The following is a 20,260-nucleotide window of genomic DNA, read 5'->3' on the forward strand; positions in this document are numbered from 1 at the left end:
GGCTCATGAATGTGGTATGATTAGGCTATTAGGAGATTTTCATTCTGTTGGACCAAAAAGAAAGTCTTTTACTGACAGAGATTGCAGTGTGCCTTGATCAACATTCCCACACTCTTTAGCTTTTTATTTGCTTATAAATACATGTCAATACCACAAGATGGCACTTCCTTACTTGCAACATATACTATTACAAACACGTATCTTCTTCAGGATGTTCAGAATGTAGACTTGGAAACCTTTTTAAAACGCAAGGCCTTCTACAAACAGTACTTTTTGTGTGTGTTAAGATGTATAATAAATAAGGTCAAGAATAAACTTTAAAAAAAAGAATTTACAAATATTCCAGATAATAAAGTTTAAAATACAAAAGCAGAATTCATATTAAACAAACTGAATTACAGTTTTCAATGGTTAAAAATGTATCTAAATGGCTTAATACTAATTTAAAATATATATTTGAGCACTTTCATCTTTCTGGTCATCAAAACATCTGCCCGTTTGTTTTTTCTTCTTCTTCCACTTCAAAAAAACAGGGTTACAAAGCGATCTGGGTCTTGTGCTGCAAAAAATTTCCCAGTGGTTGTTATCCTGCTCCTCCGATCTCAATCCCATCTAAGAAACCCAAGAACTTAGAAAACGAAGGGAATTCCAGACATCTTTGAGAAAGGTATGAATCTGTTTCACAGTCCAAATGTAACTCAAATGTAAACACTAGAAAACTCATTGCTGAAAGAGGTGAAGAATAAAGAAGCTTGCACTAATATAGTGCGTAATGATGCCATGTCGAACTTGTCCTTTACAGTAAATGTCACCTTTCCTCCCCCCAGGATTGTCATGCTTTTAAAGATAAAAATCAGTAGTAGCCTGCAGATTGACTTGTTTATCCTTATTCCCATTGATAAACAGGAAAGATGCATTTCTCAGGTCCCCCTTGGGAAAAGTGTTGCCAAGTTATAGAAGGTCCTTGAGTGCCATGTTCTTCAGATAAACCCAAAGGCAAAACTGCTACATTTGCAAACTGTATTCTGCCATGTGTATCAGCAATTGTGAGATGCTTCCAAAAAACATAAATAAGATCCAAACCGAAAAAGGTGGGGGGAAAGGTGGGTGGGGAAGCAGTTAAGGCAGTTGATGTCTACATTTGGATTTCGTTACATGTCAACGTCTCCATCGTAGGCTAGGGTCAGACACTTCGGTTGTGGAGGAGCATGTTGCTGCTGCTTTGGCTTTTTGCTAAAAGGGGGAAAAACATCTCTTTAGAAAACTTAAAGTATGAATTAAATATAATGCAGTGGGCTTCTGGTTCAGCTCTGCCTTAATGGAGGCAGCCCTCACAACAGCAGGAGATAGCTGGTGAAGGAAAAACAACCATGATTGAGATTGAGGGTAATCTGCAAGATCTCATCAAAATCTCACCAGAACCCACCATTGCTGCTGCACAACCCAGGTAAGGGAGGCTTTGGCAGGGGGTGGGAGGCTCTGACAGTGGAGGCAAAACAGGGTTGACCCTAGCATTAGGCAGCAGCCTCAGGTGGCAGATTCTGAGAGCCAGGGAATGAACAGAACTACCATATTTTTCGCTCCATAAGACACACTTTTTCTCTCCTAAAAAGGAAGGGGAAATCCCTAAGTGTCTTATGGAGTGAAGGCACCACCTCCTCTGCTCACAAGAGCATTGGGGTGCTGTGCCTCACCCAATACCTGCTCTTGCGAGAGGTGGGGAGCAGCGGCGCCGAGGGACAAGTGGCGAGAAAGCCCTTTCTCCCCACTCGCCCTTCTGCCCGCCTCCTCCGCTGGCAAAAGCAGGCATTGGGGCAGTGCGCATCTCCCAATGCCTGCTCTTGCGAGAGGCCAGCGGCAGCGGCACAGAAGGACAAGGACGAGCAGCGAGAAAGCCCTTTCTCCCCACTCGCCCTTCTGCCGCTGCCCGCCCCTCCTTCCCTGCTCGGTGAAGCATCTCCTCCCCCCGTCGCCGCTGCTGCTTGCAAAGCCTGCTTTTAGGAGTGGCGGGGGGGGGATGTTTGACACGGAGCAGGGAAGGAGGGGCAGGCAGCAGCTGGCTGCCACCCGCCTCTCCTTCCCTGCTCCGTGAAGCATTGCTATGGGGCTTCCCCCTCTGCCTCCCTTTTGCCGGTGTCGGCAGGCAGGAGAAGCCCAGTAGCATCACTATCGGGCTTCCCCTGCCTCCTTCGACACCGGCGAAAGGGGAAGGGGAGAAAGGGGAAGCCCGACAGCATTGCTACCGGGCTGCCCCTTCCTCCCCCATCCCCTTCGCCGGACTGGTCCCTCCGCCTCCTCTGCTCGCAAGAGTAGAGCAGCCGCGTTTGGGAGAGGAGCTGTGCTATGCATCTCCCAGTCCCTCCACCACCACTGCCTCCTCTGCTCCCCCTCCAGTGCCCCCCTCCCAGCCTTTTAGAGGAGGAAAACCAGAAAAATATTTTTTCTTGTTTTCCTGCTCTAAAAATGAGGTGCTCCCTATGGCCTGGTGCATCTTATGGAGCAAAAAATACGGTATGTGTTCCTGCTCTATACACCCTAAGCTAGTCTGCTGTCTTCAAGTGCAGTGGAAGACACTCTCTATTTGCCAGCAATGAAGTTAAGACCAACTACCAGTCTTTTGTACATGGATTGGGAAGGAGATGCCATTTTATCCTTTGCCTCAGGCAGCAAAATGTCTTGGGATAGAGCATAGGTATTCTGGCTAGTAGGCACTGCTAACTTTTCCTCCATGAATCTCCTCCATGCTATAAAGTTTAAGCCATTTCCTTCCTTTTTCCTCAACTAGTCTTTTGGACTCAAAAGCTCGCTCACAATTTTGTGACATTTCAGTGGGTCATCACCAACCGGGACTGCAAAAGTGACTGTTGAACCCATCTTGATATGCATGAGATCATATCCATAGCTGTCAGGTTCTCCCTTTTTTTAAGGGAAATTCCCTTATGCTGAATAGGCTTCCTTGAGAGAAAAGGGAAAACGTGACAGCTAGGATCATATCCTACCTCTTCTGCTTTCCTTATTTTGTGGGATTCTTTCTGGGGTTGGGCAGAAGTGTATTAATTTGGCATGCAGAGGACTGGCAAACAGCACACCATTGTGTTCCCTGCTATGGGATAAGTGACAGCACTTTGTTCCTCCAAGGGTGCTCATGCTCAGCAATCCACCTTCTGTTTCTTACACTATACCCTTTTTATTTTCAGCTTGTCATGCTTTTAAAAAGTGCCTTCCATTTTTCCTTTCTGTTTGGAATTGTTGGTGATTAAACCTCTCCGGTAACAGCTTTGGTAAGGGCTGCTCAACAGTGGGACAGACTCCCTCAGAAGGCAGTGGGCTATTGAGGTTTTTCCACAGGGGTTGGATGGCCATCTGTTGGGGATTCTTTAGCTATGATTCCTGCAAAGTTTAGATTCCTAAAAGACTAGATGACTTCCAGCTCCCTTCCAACTCTGTTCCTGTGGGTGTAGTGACAACATAAAATGATGCTCTGAAAGTACACATGGTTCTCTCTTGTACAGACATATTATTTTGTGCTTCATCCTAAGAAAAAGTGACAATGTTCTCAAATACCACATTCTTTCCTAATTACATCCAACAGAAAACAATGTGACATTGGAGTGTTATCCTTGCAAGTTATTTATCATTTTGATTTATATTACAGTGGTGCCTCGCTAGACGAATGCCCTGTTAGACGAATTTTCGCTTAATGAAGATATTTTGCAATCAGAGGTTGCCTCGCAAGACGACAAGGTTTTCTATGGCCGCCGCTTCATCTTGCGAAGCGTGGCCATAAAAACCGCTGATCACAAAACCTACAGGCCATTCCTCTAGCAAAAGGGAAACAAGCTGTAGCGTGGGAAGAAGGAAAAGGAAGATGAGCTGTCAGCGCCTCTCAGCTGATCTTTCTTCCACGCTACAGCTGGTTCCCCTTTGTGTTCTGCTGGTCTCTGCCAGTTGCCGCGAGCAGTGAGAGTGGAGAGACCAGCGGAACACTAATGCGGGAAGACCCTTGTCTAATCCTGGCTCTGTCCGGCAGGGTGGGGGAAAGGCGGAGGGACGGATCATTCCTCTGCTTTCCCCCCATCCCGCCTGTCATACAACACAGAGCCAAAGAGCGGCGGCTGCTGCTTGCCGGGGTTGACGAGTCCCGCAAGCAGTGCCCGCCGATCTTCATGTGACAGGCGGTGGGGAAGGCAGGCAGGCAAGAGAGCAAGCGCCTGTCTGCCTGCCTTCCTCGCCGCCAGTCCCCCAGATCTTCATGTGACAGGCGGGGCAGGGGAAAGACGGAGGATTGTTCCTCCGCCTTTTCCCCACCCTGCCTGTCACGCAACACAGAGCCGAAGAGTGGCAGGTGCTGCTTGCGGGGCTTGTCAACCCCGGCAAGCAGCGCCCGCCGCTCTTCGGCTCCAGGGGACAGAGCTGAAGATCGGCGGGCGCAGCTTGCCGGAGTTGGCAAGCCCCGCAAGCAGTGCCCGCTGATCTTCATGTGACAGGCGGGGCGGGGAAAAGGCGGAGGATCATTCCTCCGCTTCCCCCCCCCCGCCTGTCACACAACACAGAGCCGAAGATCGGCGGGCGCTGCTTGCCAGGGTTGACAAGCCCTGGCAAGCAGCGCCCGCCGATCTTCATGTGACAGGCGGTGGAGAAGGCAGGCAGGCAGGCAAGAGAGCAAGCGCCTGCCTTCCACGCCACCAGTCCCCCAGAGACCACAGGAACGCATTGATTAAGTTTCAATGCATTCCTATGGGAAACCGGGACTCGCTAGACAAATTTTTCGTAGGGTGAATTGAGTCCTGGAACGAATTAAATTCGTCTAGCGAGGCACCACTGTAACATGATTTGAGTTCATCCATCCTGGTTCTAGTGAAGTGCCAGAAACTGGGATAAAAACCTATAAAATAAAGAGCCAGTGTGGTCTAGTGGCTTTAGCCCAGTCCCTGCCTCCTAGCCTAACCTACCTCACAGGGTTGTTTTGGGGAAAGCCTGAGAAAAGGGGGTGCTTGGGATATAAATGCAATAAGTAAAATAAAACAAAGATAAGAATAAGTAGACAGAATACTTACCAAACAAGGTATGAGGTGAATATTAGTGAAATTATCATGAGAAACCCACCAGCTGATACTCCATAGACCCATATTTTAAGTTTTCCATCTGGGTCAGAAAAGGGAAGAAAATAAAACGAGGCAAATTGTAACTTTTAAACACCGAAATGAAGTGATTATCTAGCTATGAATATAGTAAAAGGAAGCATATACACAGAAATCCATGTACCATGCAATGGTGAGATAACAAATGCTGGTCAGTTGCTCCTATTAGAGATGCCAATTTAGACACAAAAATAAGTTTCTCTATGCACATCAACTCCACCAAATTCTGGTCTGTGGGTGTGAGACTGCATTCAGCACCATGGGTGGACCTGTAACCTAACACATAATCAATGCTGCCCGAATCATCTACTTGTTAAGTAAATAAGAGCAGAAGGCTATGCTGAATCCTCCTGTTTGCTTGGCGGGTGATCAGCACTGTCAGTGCTCACGGTGACAAGCAATCTTGGGATACAGGGCATCTTCATCAGCCCAGCAGCAGGTGTGCAGCCTTCTGCTTGATTCCCAGTTCCCTGGATTGGGACCACTGTGATTAGAGCCCAAAGCAACATGGAGGTGACTGACAGATGCAATTAAGAGTTTTGCAGAAAATATCAATCTACGAATTAGACTAGTTTATACCCTCATTGTATGGCAGTCTCATCTACTAAAGACAACTGTACCTTTCTTGGTTAATTATGTGAGAATTATAAAAAATGGCATTGGCAGTAACACTGTAAATATTGCAGTGATGTTTTGGCACAATTTTACAATGTAATGTAAATGGAATTCAATGCATTTAATTAAGTTGCAAATGAGAGTTTGCATATCCTGCAGCAACGTTTCTAATTGCATGATCCACTGTGCACTAATTTTATTTTTATAGTGTGTGGATTTTAAAAAGTTCTCACCATATTTTATCTTTTTTTTTACCTGGATTAAAAGGCTGAATGGACCATCCTTTGAAAATATCATGCATTTTTGAGTTGACGGGTTTATGTTTTGCAGCATTCGTTTTGACATCAGCTTTCTTATCTTCTAAACCAGGTATCTTCATGCAGTAATCCAGGAAGCCATTTGATCTCATTATTTCTGTATAGCCTCTCTCGCAGCCGCAGGTTCCACTCTGGGTAATAAGAACGTATTCAGCCCATAGAAACTCATCACAAAAGATGTTTCTGCTAAGAGGTTGCTGGCTTTTCACAGGTTAACCTAATGCCAAACGGTTTGTGTATTTGTTTAAGTTTAAAACCCAACCTATCCCAAAGGCTTAGGACAGATTGCCAGTATTGTACAAACTGATAAAAGGGGTTTTTTTTTAATCATAGTAAAGCAATGGGGGGTCTGCTCCTTTTTTTTGGCTTGGTTTGGATAAAAGCATTGTAACAGAAACATAGATCACAAAATCCATCTTTGCAAAAAAAAAAGTTCACGCCAGTGACAATCCTGCAATGTTAGAAAGACTTAAGTTGGTAAAAAATACCTAAGGCTAGGCAGGATGACATGGGAGCAAGCCCCCTTGCATTCAATTGGACTTATTTCAGATAGGCATGCATGAATATGCATAACAGTGCTGCTGTTGCTTGTCTATATCATTTCACATTGTAACTGGAAGATCAAAGATATAAATGCTAACCTTCCCAACATGCGGGATTTGTAAGTGTAGGTATGTACAAACATACCCCCCTGCATGTGGAATCTGAAAAAAACTCAAACAGCAGGTACATCATGGCTCCTAGTCATGGTTGCTATCACTCTATAGGCATTGATTTTCAACATGTTAACTTTTCAAGGTGTAACATCTACCTGATTACTGTGGACACTCGGGTTGCGAATGTGATCCGTGCAGGAGCCATGTTCACAACCCGCAGCTGTGCATGCGGGGGTTGTGATTCAGTGTCTCTGCGCATGTGCAAAGCACAATTTAGCGCTTCTGCGCAAGTGCTGAAACCCGAAAGTAACCCATTCGGGTGCTTCTGGGTTTGGCGCGGGATGCAACCTGAAAAGACGCAACCTGAAGCATCTGTAACCCGAGGTATGACTGTACTTATACCAGACCTATCCTACATTTTCATTACAGGTGCTGATGGCACATGATCTGAATATTCTTTCTGGTGGACAAGGATAATGTTTTTCAGGGGCTCACAGGTTTATATCTAAAATTACAATCAACTTTTCCTGAACATGTGAGTGAAAATAAGAAGAACCAATGTTAACTAGGCTTGGCAAACCACAATAAACCACCATGCATATATATTATGCATTATTTTTCCACAATGATATCTAATTAAATTATTGGATTATCTCACTAGGTGGTGTCCTACACATACTAAAAAATGCCTCTAGGCCGTGGGTGGGTGTTGCAAAGTCGTATTAGCTGTAAAAAAATGTTAATTCTGACTATATAAAGTACACAATCTGGATTACCTGTGTGCAGTAAGAAAAGGGCTTCCGACAGGCTGGGCTGCAATGCATGGTTGTAGCTGGCTGCATCTGAACAGAACAACCCCCTGTAAGAGCAAACATCAAGAGAAATAATCAGAGGTACATTTAAGAATAAGAAAAAAAAATCCTTCCAGCAGCACCTTAGAGACCAACTAAGTTTGTCATTGGCATGAGCTTTCATGTGCATGCACACTTCTTCAGATAGTGATATCTGTAAGGGAACTTTACTTTGCTGCAACACTGCCTTTGGCAAAAAAAGAAACAAATGCCAGTGCATTCATATCAATTTGGCTGTAAGTCCTAGAAGTTTTGCTCCCTGCCCTGCAGGCCTTTTCCCACCTCCAACTACAAAAGACAAGGCTGCTGAACAGACTCTTGGGCTGCGGTGTTATTTAGGGGAGGGCTGTTGCTGTTGTTGAGGTTACTTTTTTGTATCTTACTGAGCCTAGGGCTTGCTGATCAGAAGGTCGGCGGTTCGAATCCCTGCGACGGGGTGAGCTCCCGTTGCTTGGTCCCAGCACCTGCCAACCTAGCAGTTCGAAAGCACGTCAAAATGCAAGTAGATAAATAGGAACCGCTACAGCGGGAAGGTAAACGGTGTTTCCATGTGCTGCTCTGGTTTGCCAGAAGCGGCTTTGTCATGCTGGCCACATGACCAGGAAGCTATACGCCGGCTCCCTCGGCCAATAATGCGAGATGAGCACGCAACCCCAGAGTCGGTCACGACTGGACCTAATGGTCAGGGGTCCCTTTACCTTTAATTTGTTCACTACGCCTGTGTACTTTTTGATGTTTTGCTTATTGTTTTATCACTCCTGTTATATTTGTAGTTACGTAATTTTGTATACGTTGTAAGCTGCCTTATGCATGGCTTTAACTTTGGAATGGCAACATACAAATAAAATTATTTATTGTTTGATATTACTCCTGGGATGCATTAGCCTTTAAATGAAATGAACTGAAGTGACTTTCTCCCCCATTGTAATGGCATTCCCACTTAGGTATAAAGTGATCATGTTGAGTCTGCTGGCAAATGTGATTCAGCCCTTCGTGAATTTGGTGATAATTCAAACCAAATCACTATCCTTACTGAATCTGAATTCTTTGATACTGCCCTAAGCATTTCTAAGTGAAAGGAACAAGGGGGAAGGCTTTAGGGAATGAAGGAATGAATGGTACAGAGATGAAGAAATGGAGAATCGGCTATTCCTACTTGTACTTGTGGATTCTTCTTTTGTCTCTGACATTCATTGTGTTGTCAGTGAAAATGGATATTCCAACTTAAGCACTTATCCTTCAGTTCTGTTAGCATGATTATTATTTGAAACCTGGTCTCTGTACAATATTTGTATAATGCACATTCCATTAACAATGAAATCAAGTGAGTAAATTAATAGCAGAGTCAGCCAGAGCTAATTGCTTGCTGGCAACTTTCTGCCATGTATGTACCTGCTCTCAAATCATTCTTTATTTGGGAGGGCTGATCCCTCCATGTTGCAGTCATTGTGTGTGCATATTCCCGCCTGCAGTAGGTGGCTGAACTATTATTTTATGTAAGATACTATGGTAATAATCTGATTCAATCAACAGGGATTCATGAAGCGGCTGAAAATCAAAAATGAATCATAATCAAACAATAGGAACAACAGCAACTAAAATAAAAATATGACAACTGCCTTATACCATGTCAGAGCATGCCAGCTAGTTCAGTATATACTGAATTGCAGTGGCTCTTAAGGGTCCCAAACTGGATACATTCCCAGGCTTACCTGGTAATGGTAGGGATTGAACCTGGAACCAGCGGTATTGAAAATACTTGCTCTGCCACTGAGCAAGTGGTAGAGCACCCTGTCGGCAACAATGAGTCATATTTTTAAAAAGCTGAAGTAAATGGCCATTGTTTTAATCTACAGTCATACCTCGGTTTAAGTACGCCTCGGTTTGAGTGCTTTCAGTTTAAGTACTCCACGGACCCGTCTGGAACGGATTAATCCACTTCCCATTACTTTCAATGGGAAAGTTCACTTCAGGTTAAGTACACTTCAGGTTAAGTACAGACTTCTGGAACCAAATGTGTACTTAAACCGAGGTACCACTGTATTTCTAAAATACAGCAGGGGTGAAACTAGGTGAACAAATGAGAGGAGGACATTTCAGGTTAAATAGATACTGTGTTCCTCCAAATTCTGGTTCTCAAGAGACCACTAAAATAACCCTCAAAGCGAATCCCACATACAGGAACATTTCCTTTTCCTCTTAAACCACATTGTCATCATTATCATCACTGTATAAGTCATAGTTCTGGAACATTTCTAGACTGTGTGCAGTAGACTCGAGGATGTCCCTACCTGTGACGTTCACCCCATCAGAACGCTGGCACCACACTGTGCGTTCATTATCTTGCCAAAGACTCGTTTTCCATACATAATTATAGCACTTCCCTCCTGTATTCCAAACAACAAGGCAACATTAACCAGTTTGCAAGGTAGCATGTATGCATGCATTTACAACGTATCCTGTTTTTCTTTCAGATGAAATTCAAAATTTCCTAATAGGCAAACAGTTAAGGCTGTAATTCTATAAACACTTAGCTGGGAGTAAGCCCCACTAAGTTCAATTGGCTCATTTCAAAACAGAGGTTTATGGGATTGCACTGTAAATAAATTATACCAAAACATGCAAAGAGGACACACATGAGGGCATTTGGCTGTGCTCATCGTTTTCCCATTTAGTCTACCCCATCCCCCCCTCTGCCATTCACCTCCTACTGCCTTTGAAAAATTTTGGACATTGTGGGGGTGAGAAAAAAAGAATGTTTAAAGTCTAATTTCAAGGCATGATTAAACATCAATTACGCAATAATAACGATTAGGCTGAGTCACCTAAGGCAACTAATTCTGGGTCTCATGGAAGGGCAGGAAATTTATATTTTTCTTGTCAAGGAGGGTGAGAGATGCAGGTGAGATATTCTGCCTCAAGTGTAAATAACCTGACTGGCATTGAGTACTATGCACCTTGACTTGGAGAGGTATCATTTTCTGTTCTGCCTCAGGCAGCAAAGTGTCTTGGGCTGGCCCTGACAGCAATAACAAAGTAGTGTGAACACTTCTCAAAAATACAGTGAAAGGGCTGAGCATGAAACATTCCCTACCGGAGCATGGCCGCGTCTCCAATTCTTGTTCAGGGCAGCTGTCTTGGTTTTCAAAAGACTGAATTATAAACGTTCTTGACCGAGACTGACGACCCATAGTCTCAAAGCTCCTGCCATCTATACACGTTAATTCACAAGGGCTCCACTCTGACCATTCTGTCAAATGACAATCACCTGTGTGTAAGAAGAAGGGGGAAAGAGGGACTTCTATAGCTCTATTACTTACGTCTCAGAAGGTTTGAACTTGAAATCACGGCAATGCCAGTTGGAACTTAATAGGTAACACTACTTGTTCTGCTATCTCTTATCATTCAAAATCAGATTCTTAAAAGGTTTAGACCATTCATGGTAATGACTTTTTTTAAGGTCCAGGGAGACATTTTTTCAGATAATACATGTTAGGCTGACATCTAGACTATTTTTCTTCTTCTTTCCTGACAGAGGATAATATAACTTGCTTGCTTGAATTCATCTACATGGTGTTTTAGCTAACATTTTACTGGATAGATCTGGTATTTGCATCTAGAAAAGTAGCATGAGCATTAAAAGTATTAAAGTGCAGGTTCACTGCTGTTGCAGGATGATAGAGAAAGGTTCTGTTTGGATGCTCAGATCTGGGCTTTACCCAATGTGCTCATCCCTGCCACTGCATTCCCTTATTGGCCTCCCCACCATCTATTCCAGGCATAGGCAACCTTGGATCTCCAGATGTTTTGGAACTACAACTCCCATGATCCCTAGCTAACAGGGCCAGTGGCCATGGATCATGGGAGTTGTAGTTCCAAAACATCTGGGGAGCCAAGGTTGCCTATGCCTGATCTATTCCTTTGGGTTGGGTTGAAGATGGTTCAGTCCCCCATGACTGATGACTCTCATATTCAACTGTTGAGAAGCATGGCCTCCTCACAGAAGTGAAAATCACAGCGCCAAGCAGCAAGTGTTGGATTGGGAAGCCCCTCTAGACCCAGGTTTGTGGAAAACTACGTCTGATTTGCAATGCAGCTATCAGGAAGGAAGGTCAATTTGTCACTGAAGCAGAGTAAGAGCTTAATCAAATTCTGAGCATGTGCTAAAAGCCTCACATGTGAAAAATGTAACATCAGCTTGAAATAAGTCTCATTAGACATAAGTGCAGGGTCACAATTTAGGAGTATGTGCACACAACTTGTTATGAAAACAATGTGTAGTGATAATTCATATGATGTATCCATTATTTATAAATCTTATCATCACTACTAGTCATAGAATCATAGAATTGCAAAGCTGGAAGGGATCCCAAGGGTCATCTAGTCCAAGCCTCTGCAATGCAGGAATCTCTGCTAAAGCATATCATGACAGATGACCATCCAACCTAGTCATTCTAGATATGTATGCCCATATGACTCACTTGTATGCTATGCACACATTCAGTAAAGTTGAACCATGTAGAACGAAGGTGTGCATGTTCCTAATAGAAGCCTGGGAAGAATCATAGAGAGAACTACAATATTGCTCTAGCTTTGCATAGAATTCTTAAGAACTGCAGGGTTGTGAATGCCTTTCTTAATGTGATGGAACTCTAATTAGAAGAGGTTTTCCAGTATATTATAAATGGGAGAGCATCAATCATGAAAGTGCAATATGTGAAATCAAGAATATTTACTTTGGCTTAAAGGCCAATCTCTTAAGGGACTAAGACTGCAATCTCATGCACACTTAACTGGGAACAAGCCCCATTGAACACAATGAGATTGTCTTGGAAGTCAAAATGGACTCTGTGCGACTTGCTCCAGAGGAGTCATGTTTAGGATTGGAGATCAAGGAAGATCAGAGTAGGCTGCAGATATGCCTATTATTAGGCTGCAAATGTGAATCAAATTATAGTGTCATATTGTCTTGCAGAACATGACTATCTGTGTGCGTGCCATTGCAAGGGCAAAACAAAGTCCTCCACAGAGTTTACCTGGGCAAGGAACAGAACACGGAAGCTGCAATGCACTATCTTTAGATGGAAGCTCTCCACACAACGAACTTTCCGCTTGTTTAGATGTTGCCGATAAAGAGCCATCATGTGTCATACATGTGAGGTTCCGTACTTGGAATCCGTCCCCGCACTGTCCACCCTAAGAGAAATAATGGAAGTTTATGGTACTAAAATAGCTCTTACTACATTAATAATGAATGCTAAGTATACTGTATAGATCCTGTCTCCTGGAAGCATCCCAGAGCATTTGTAAAGTGAGCGGATTATGTGCATATAGAAGATGTGGCCTTTCCTATTTCCAGTTGCAGTCCCACACAACTGAGGGAGGTTTGTTAGGTTACCAAAGGATGCATATCCAGTGCACTCTGAGCATCAGATCTTCAGAAAGTGTCACTTCGCTGGAGGCAAAGACGAATCCTCTCCAAACTTCTGGAAGACCTAGATGAACTAAAAGCCTAGCTCCATACATTGCTCTATGTGCTAATAAAATTATATGCAAGAGGAAGGGGCTTTGTTCATTTCTCAGAATATATGTAACGGTGACAATTTTATACGTGTCTTTTAAGCAGATATCACAACTTTCTCTCTGCTATAGTTTCCCCTGTGCATCATCCAATTATTTTGACATGAAGAAAGCAAAGCAGATCCCATCCTCTCCCACATGAAAAAAGTTGTGTGTGGAAAATCGGTTTAAAGTTAAGGCAATATATTGGATCAAATGTTTCAGAAGAAGCATGATCTAAGAGATATAAATGGGCAAACATGAGGCAAATCAGTGCAACCTGAATGTGGCATGAAGGCAGAGGGCATGCAGGCTGCTGGTGCTGACAAAGCAGAGGTATATATTTTTGAGGCTCTACAGCATTTACATTTTCAGACCATTAAAAAAAATAATCACCCCAAGGAGAAAAGGCACACTCAGCACTTCATGCAACAGCTTTAAACCATACTGTTTCAAGGCCTTTCGAGGTACTGAGACAGACTACATAGTGTTCTTAGTGCAAAAGTCAATTTCCTTCATGGCAGAATTCACTGAAATTAAATCATGCTTTGATCTAGGGTTGCTGCTATAAAAAAGATCTATGACACTCATCCCAGTGCTATTAGAAATGTATGTTCCTTTGTCATTTGCTATTAAATTAGTTTTTAATCAGCTGCTTACTAGCATTTATGATGAATTCGCCACAATTTGATAGGAATTTCCTCCTGTTTTCAGGAATATTAAAATGGCATTGCTCTCTGACCTTAAAAGCATATATTCAGTTGTCTCGTAGTTCTGCAGCATGTGGAGAACAGCTATGCACTTTTTCTACCTGCAATACTAGATCTTCCAATAAGCCAGCACGCAACAGATACCTTGACTTTGCATGGGGACCATTCGCCAATAACCCAGCTGTAGCAAGGCTTTACAACACAGCTTCTGTACTGGGTGAGCTCAGTCGGGCAGGGTCTTCCTTCTCCTTGTGCTTGTAGAATTATATATCTGGTACGTAGCATCTGACCTAAACAAGCAGAGGGGGTTATTCTTAAACGGATCATACACTGTATTAGAGAAGTTCTCAGACTTGCCTGCAGAGGCTCAAATCACATAGGGGCTCTGTCCCTTGCAACCTCTGTTGCTGGGAGCAGATGCAAGAATTATTGGGGAAGCTAAGGCTCTTACAAAATTCTCTCCCTGACTCACCTGCCGCCACTCCTAAGAGGTTCCAGCTGCCACTCTGCCTATGAATCACCATGTAAGGGATGGCTTTTTCCTCTTATAACAGAGAATAAGAAGCCTTACTGCACATCAAGCTGTGGATCATGCATGTCCCAATGTCATACTCAAGAGTATTTAGCACCACACACACCCCCACACACAAATCCTTATGCACATTAATGGAAGTGAAACCTCTACAGCTGGACTAGATGATCCTTGTGGTCCGTTCCAACTCTACAGTTCTATATTCTATGTGCATTTCCTTTGGGTCAGAAGGATGGAGGAGCCCCCCCCCTCACTCCAAGCTAATGGGGAACCGCTGCAAGAAGGCAAAGTCCTGGGCCTGCAGAACATTGCTGGAGCTATAATACCAATGGTGCTGTTATACTAATGAGAGCATATGAACATTAAGTGTCTGAAGACTGTAATTGGATGTGTCTTGCATACGTCCCTGGCAGATCTGCCCTCTCCTTCCCTTAATGAGAGCCTCTGTTGGTTACTCAACTTGATAAAGACAGAAAGCCTGCCAGTTTAACACAGTCTTCCGAATTACATGGCTACCATTCAGGAAACTCTTTCCATTTCAATAACAAGCTGTCTTCTAATTGGAATAGTGTAAGAGAAAACATTTCTTCTCTGGGTCGTCCTCTGTGCCTGGGCAGCAGAGGATTAAAAAATGAGATAGCTGATACTTTAATGAATGGCATTCAGCACTATTATTCCAGAAATGGTAACCTAATTTCTTTTTCTATTCACTGAGTTAGGGATATTTCGCTGAAAATAAATAGGTTCTTAATGGAAATTGTAAAAGTGGTTATGGACAGTAATGGCCATTACAATGCTTGCAATTTTTCAGCAACAATAAATGTAATTTGGTCGTAAAACTCAAACTTCATCTGGAGGGGGGAAAGAGGCAGTGGAAACATATGGCAATTGTAACTGTGAAACACAGCACTGCCATAATTATTAATTTTGGGGAATATTCCCCTCTACATCACGATTTTGAGATTTAATGAAGTCTATCACATATACAAAGAAATATTCACTGGAAAGTATGCTGAGATATGTTTTAAAATAAATATATGATTAACCTAAAATATAAACAAGGGGGTGACTAAACAAGTTCACCAGCACTACGTTATATTCTGCATTTATATACTTTGCAAGCCATTGTTTTCATTAAGGTTAATTATGGAAGGGGAAATGAGCTTAATAATAAGGATTTTATGCTTCTGCAATACTTCATTATGATCCACCTTATCTTTATTGATTAACTTGCCATAGAACAACATGAAAGCAGCACAATATGCTAGTTTGTCATCAGTTCTATTAAGCCTTTGCCTAAAGAGATGGAACTTAAAAATGAGTTTAATTAAGGAAACAGTGACGCATTTCTATCAGCTGCTACTAATTAGCAACACATAGCAGGCATGCTTGGGTGAAGAAACATATATCTATCACTATTAAAAACACAGATTCATTTATATTGTAAACTGCCCTGTGATCCTCGAATGAAGGGTGGCATATAGAAATCTAATAATTAGCAGCAGCAGCAACAACAACAGCATAGGTAATAACTCAGACAACAAGGCATTTCATTATGTGCATTCTGATATAGTTTGAAGTCCATGGTTTCCCGTTTCCATTTGTTTCCCCTTTTATTAGTGTGATTTCACGACTCATTCTTTTAAAAGCCTGTGTGTGTGTATGTGTGTGTGTGTGTGTGTATATATATATATATATATATATATATATATATATATATATATATATGTCATTTTAATTGGATTCTGGTGGGAAATTGAATGTTGAGTTTGAATGGAAATGCTGCCACAGAACTGAGCAAGTTAAGTGGCAGCTTTCAAACTTTGGTAAAGGATTCTTTCTAATGATGGTTACAATTTTGCATACTACTTGGCTTTAGTGGAATTTATGCAGCCTAATCATACATGGGACAATAGCCAATATTATTATTATTATTTTACACATAGGTTTAGAGTGTTCTCAGGAGCCTTGGTGTTCCACCAGTTTCCTTAGAAATTGACAAAGAACCCAAGCATTTTATACTCAGAACTGTCTTTTAAGTTAAGTCTATTGAGGCAAGATATTGTAAAACTGTATGAAATTAATGAAGTCCGTTGCTTTTATACATGCTGTGATTTGCATACCCTTTTGGCAAATTGGGGAAAAAAATACATAGTTGTTAAATTGTAAATGTTCACTACCGGGGGCGGGGGGACGCTCTTCTAACAACAGCTGCAACCATCCTATTTGCTAATATGCTAGGGACTCCCTTCTGTCAATCATATTCAAAGTCTATCTTGCCTAGTATTCCACCTACAGTAGTGGAAAGCTGGCTGTCCTGGGAAGATCATATTTGGAACATCAAGAATCCATTTGTAGCTACCATGGAAAATAGACAATGACTGATCAGCCGTCCAACGTGAACTCGCCTAATCCATTACTAGAATCATCTAAGCTAGTTGATGTCAACACATCTTGTGAATATGAATGCCACAACTTAAGTTATGTGTTGAGTAAGACATTCCTCATTGCAGTAATTTGGTTCCAACTGCAAACACCTCTGATTTTGCATACCGGTAATTTGTGAATGAGCAAGTTAAACAGCACAAGCAGCATCCTTCTAGTAGGAAAACAGTAACTCCACCGCCAAAATGCCTTTCGGAAAGGGTACAGTAGTAGAGTTCTGCCATTCCATCAACAGGAGCTACTGCCAGTGGCTGAACACCAACAGCACAAGAAGGAAAAATGGGTTCAAGGAATGGGTGCAGAAGACTGGTTCTTAGTTGGAACTCTTTTCTTCCACAGAGATCAGATTTGCCACTGATGTTGTCATAACGTTACACTTGCAAAAGAGGTGGCATTTTAGAACACCTTCAATGAGATCAATAGAGTGCCCAAAATAACTGCCCCGCCACGATTGCCTTCACTGTCCCCTCCAGAAGAATTCTGGCCACCACAGTAGACAATCAAGGCACAGAACGTGGAGTAGAGAAAGACTGAAATAAGGAAGTTAGATCTCATATATGTGTCACTGGGCTGTATCACTGGGTTGTCTCCAATGCATAACACTATGGGCTCATCCATACTTCTGCTTGTCCCATACCTAGAAAGCACATCTGAGTGGTTTTCTGCTCTTTAGCTCTAAATCAGAACAAACAGCAATTTGCGGGGGGGGGGGTGAATTGCTGTTTGTTCCAACTGAGCACTAAAGAGTTGTTTTCTCCAGGGGAAAACAGTGGGACAAGGGAAGTTGTCACTTAGTTAAGGTCACTGAGGGGCATTCTTGCATTGGCATAATATTGTTGCGCAATACTACTTTACAACAAGAACCAGTGACTGCTGGTGTAACTGTTGCATTGGATTTCTTTGTTGCGTGACTCTTAAACTCTGCCAGCTGCCAGCGCAAGGCCTCTTGCCCTGTGATGCCATGTCTAAAGAACTAGGATCATAAGAATGGAAACATGGTGAGGGGTCGCTTTGCATGAACAGCAAACTCCCAACAGGCAAGGGTCACGTGGCTTAGATCCTGTTCAGAAACAATAACATTCTGAAGTTAAAGTTATAAATTCATTTGTAAGGATGTTTTTCCGATGTAAAAAACTGGCAGATGGGCAGTTTCTGGTGTGCAACTGAAACTTGTTCCTTTATTGTTATTGTTTGTTATTGTTTACTTTGCTATCAGTTTGGCACTGCTTTGCAATGATGGGAGCCCTGGCGAAAGCACTTGATGGCATAGTGGGCCCACCTTGTGTGCCAAAGGCTTTTGGGATCCCTAGCTGCACCACCATCTGAAACATTTCCCAAAGAGCTATTCTTGACCAGAAAAAAACTCACAGGTTCGCCCTGTTCCTCTTGGGTTTGTCTCTTCTCTGCCATCATCTTTCTGTACATACTATAAATAAATCATTACAAAATGAAAGCAGTGAGTGACTCAGATTTAAAAGGAGTTTTCTAGCCTCCCATGGGATTATCTGTGTATGTGGAATCTATAAATACAGTTTATGTCCACCACCACTCTGCTGCTCTTCCTATATTCTAGTAACATCTAGTGGCAGCAAGAACGTGTGTGTGTGTGTGTGTGTGTGTGTGTGTGTGTGTGTTTTCTTTCTTTATGACTATTCTCAGCACTGAAACCTGTTGCCTCAACCTTGGTTTGAAATCACCGCCACTAGAACTGTGGAGCAATTCTAAATACTCTAAACTACTACATTGAACTTTGAAAATTGTAATTTTGTGTTGGAGGGAGAAATTGCAAATAAAAATAAAAATAAAAGAATCACAACATATGGAGGTGGGGAGCCCTAGTATTTGAACTTGTTTAAGTGCCCAGTGTAGCTGCACTTCCTGCTTTTATATTAAATAAACAAACTATACCAAAACATGGGCACATTTTGGACATTATATCAGGGCATTATCTACCTGCAAGATTTAGATTCAGATGCATCAAGAATCTGAAGGATGTTTTCATATATTCAAACATAGAAACTAGAAATATTGATATGAGCAGGTATTTTTCTTCCTGTGCCCAAGAAGCAAATTAGGCTTCTTGTTACCAGTAGTATGGTGTATATTATTGTATGCCTCAAGAAATTGCCACATACGAAAAGACCATCAGGCAATTGAGAATTGTTTATTCCATTTATATCCCATCTTATCTCCAAGGAGATCAAGGTGGTGTGCTTGGTCCTCCTCCTCCTCCTCTAACACCACAACAACCCTGTGAGGTAGGGTGATGCTGAGAGCCAGTGACTGGCCCGAGTCAGGGTTTGAATCTTGGTCTCCCAGGCCCCAGTCCAGGCATCCCCAAACTGCAACCCTCCAGATGTTTTGGCCTACAACTCCCATGATCCCTAGCTAACAGGACCAGTGGTCGGGGAAGATGGAAAATGTAGTCCAAAACATCTGGAGGGCTGAAGTTTGGGGGTGCCTGCCCTAGTCCAAAAATCTGTTGCAGAACAGAATAATATGATTGCTGAAGTTCTGCATGTAAACTCCTAACTATGCATAGAAATTAATCTCCTCGGAAACTGAACAGGATATCCCACCTGGAACTATAATGCTTGTCTGTGGTTAAAAAATGCCAATCTAGAACAACCTGCATTTACACATAGAAAGTCAACATCTACTATCTTCCACAGCTGAAGTCAAAAAGTTTTTCATGTTTTAAAGGCAGCAGTAGTTTGAGGGTCTTGCTGATTTCTTCTCAAATGGAACAACTGACCAGCTGCCTCAGTATTCCTGTGGAATTTCTGTGGACCTTTTCAACAATGTTTTAATTTTGAGTTAATTACCTTATAGTCATTTGAAACATGCACATTTTGCATTTGCATTGGGAAAACATTGGGGTGCATGTAGTGCTAAGGAGATTGTTCCATCAGCACAAGTTGTTTTGCTTTCCCAATGAATGATTCCCCCCTTCTATTCTGAGGGTTCTCCCAACCCTCCAAAGCAGATTTTGGGGGTAAGATATGAAGGAGAGGACAGGAGGAAGCCACACTGCGCTGGTGTGAATTGCTGAACTGCCTTTTACATCAATGCTTATATAAATAAATATTCATCTAACAGTATTACAATGAGTAAAAAAGCAAACACTGAGAGCTAATGGTATCCACAGAACAATGTACAGCTACAGAAACATCTCATATTTTACTTTAAATGGGCTGCATAGAACTGGGCTGGACACACACACACACACACACACACACACACACACACACACACACTTCTGTTGGTCGAAAGCTATATAAAGAAATCAAAATGTTTTACCAGCCCCTTTTATCACCAGTCATGGAAAACACCTGCCACCTGTAGTGCAGCAACAGCAGCAAACCATATTTTTGTACCGTTCCACAACATAAAGCCTGAACTGAAAACAAGCGGAGCAGTCCCATGGGCCACTA

General features: G+C 42.5%; 1 protein-coding gene and 1 long non-coding RNA gene across 2 annotated transcripts in view; one reads left to right on the forward strand and one right to left on the reverse strand.

The window, feature by feature from the left end:
- The window catches only part of LOC148687528 (uncharacterized), a 101,050-nt gene extending 87,908 nt beyond the window's left edge, over positions 1 to 13,142 (forward strand). Inside the window, exons 4-5 of the long non-coding RNA XR_015948147.1 lie at positions 534 to 667; positions 12,556 to 13,142. This is a non-coding gene — a long non-coding RNA (uncharacterized LOC148687528). The remainder of the gene's footprint in view (positions 1 to 533; positions 668 to 12,555) is intronic.
- THSD7B (thrombospondin type 1 domain containing 7B) overlaps positions 78 to 20,260 on the reverse strand; it is a 224,226-nt gene continuing 204,043 nt past the window's right edge. The window contains exons 19-26 of the mRNA XM_035130631.3: positions 13,994 to 14,139; positions 12,617 to 12,776; positions 10,675 to 10,848; positions 9,872 to 9,967; positions 7,506 to 7,588; positions 6,012 to 6,204; positions 5,058 to 5,145; positions 78 to 1,233 (exon numbers count right to left, since the gene is read on the reverse strand). Of these exons, the coding sequence (XP_034986522.3) occupies positions 1,152 to 1,233; positions 5,058 to 5,145; positions 6,012 to 6,204; positions 7,506 to 7,588; positions 9,872 to 9,967; positions 10,675 to 10,848; positions 12,617 to 12,776; positions 13,994 to 14,139 (1,022 nt within the window). The 3' untranslated portion in view covers positions 78 to 1,151. The remainder of the gene's footprint in view (positions 1,234 to 5,057; positions 5,146 to 6,011; positions 6,205 to 7,505; positions 7,589 to 9,871; positions 9,968 to 10,674; positions 10,849 to 12,616; positions 12,777 to 13,993; positions 14,140 to 20,260) is intronic.

The sequence above is a fragment of the Zootoca vivipara genome, chromosome 1, assembly GCF_965207765.1.
Source record: "Zootoca vivipara chromosome 1, rZooViv2.hap1.1, whole genome shotgun sequence".
Classification (NCBI taxonomy): domain Eukaryota; kingdom Metazoa; phylum Chordata; class Lepidosauria; order Squamata; family Lacertidae; genus Zootoca; species Zootoca vivipara.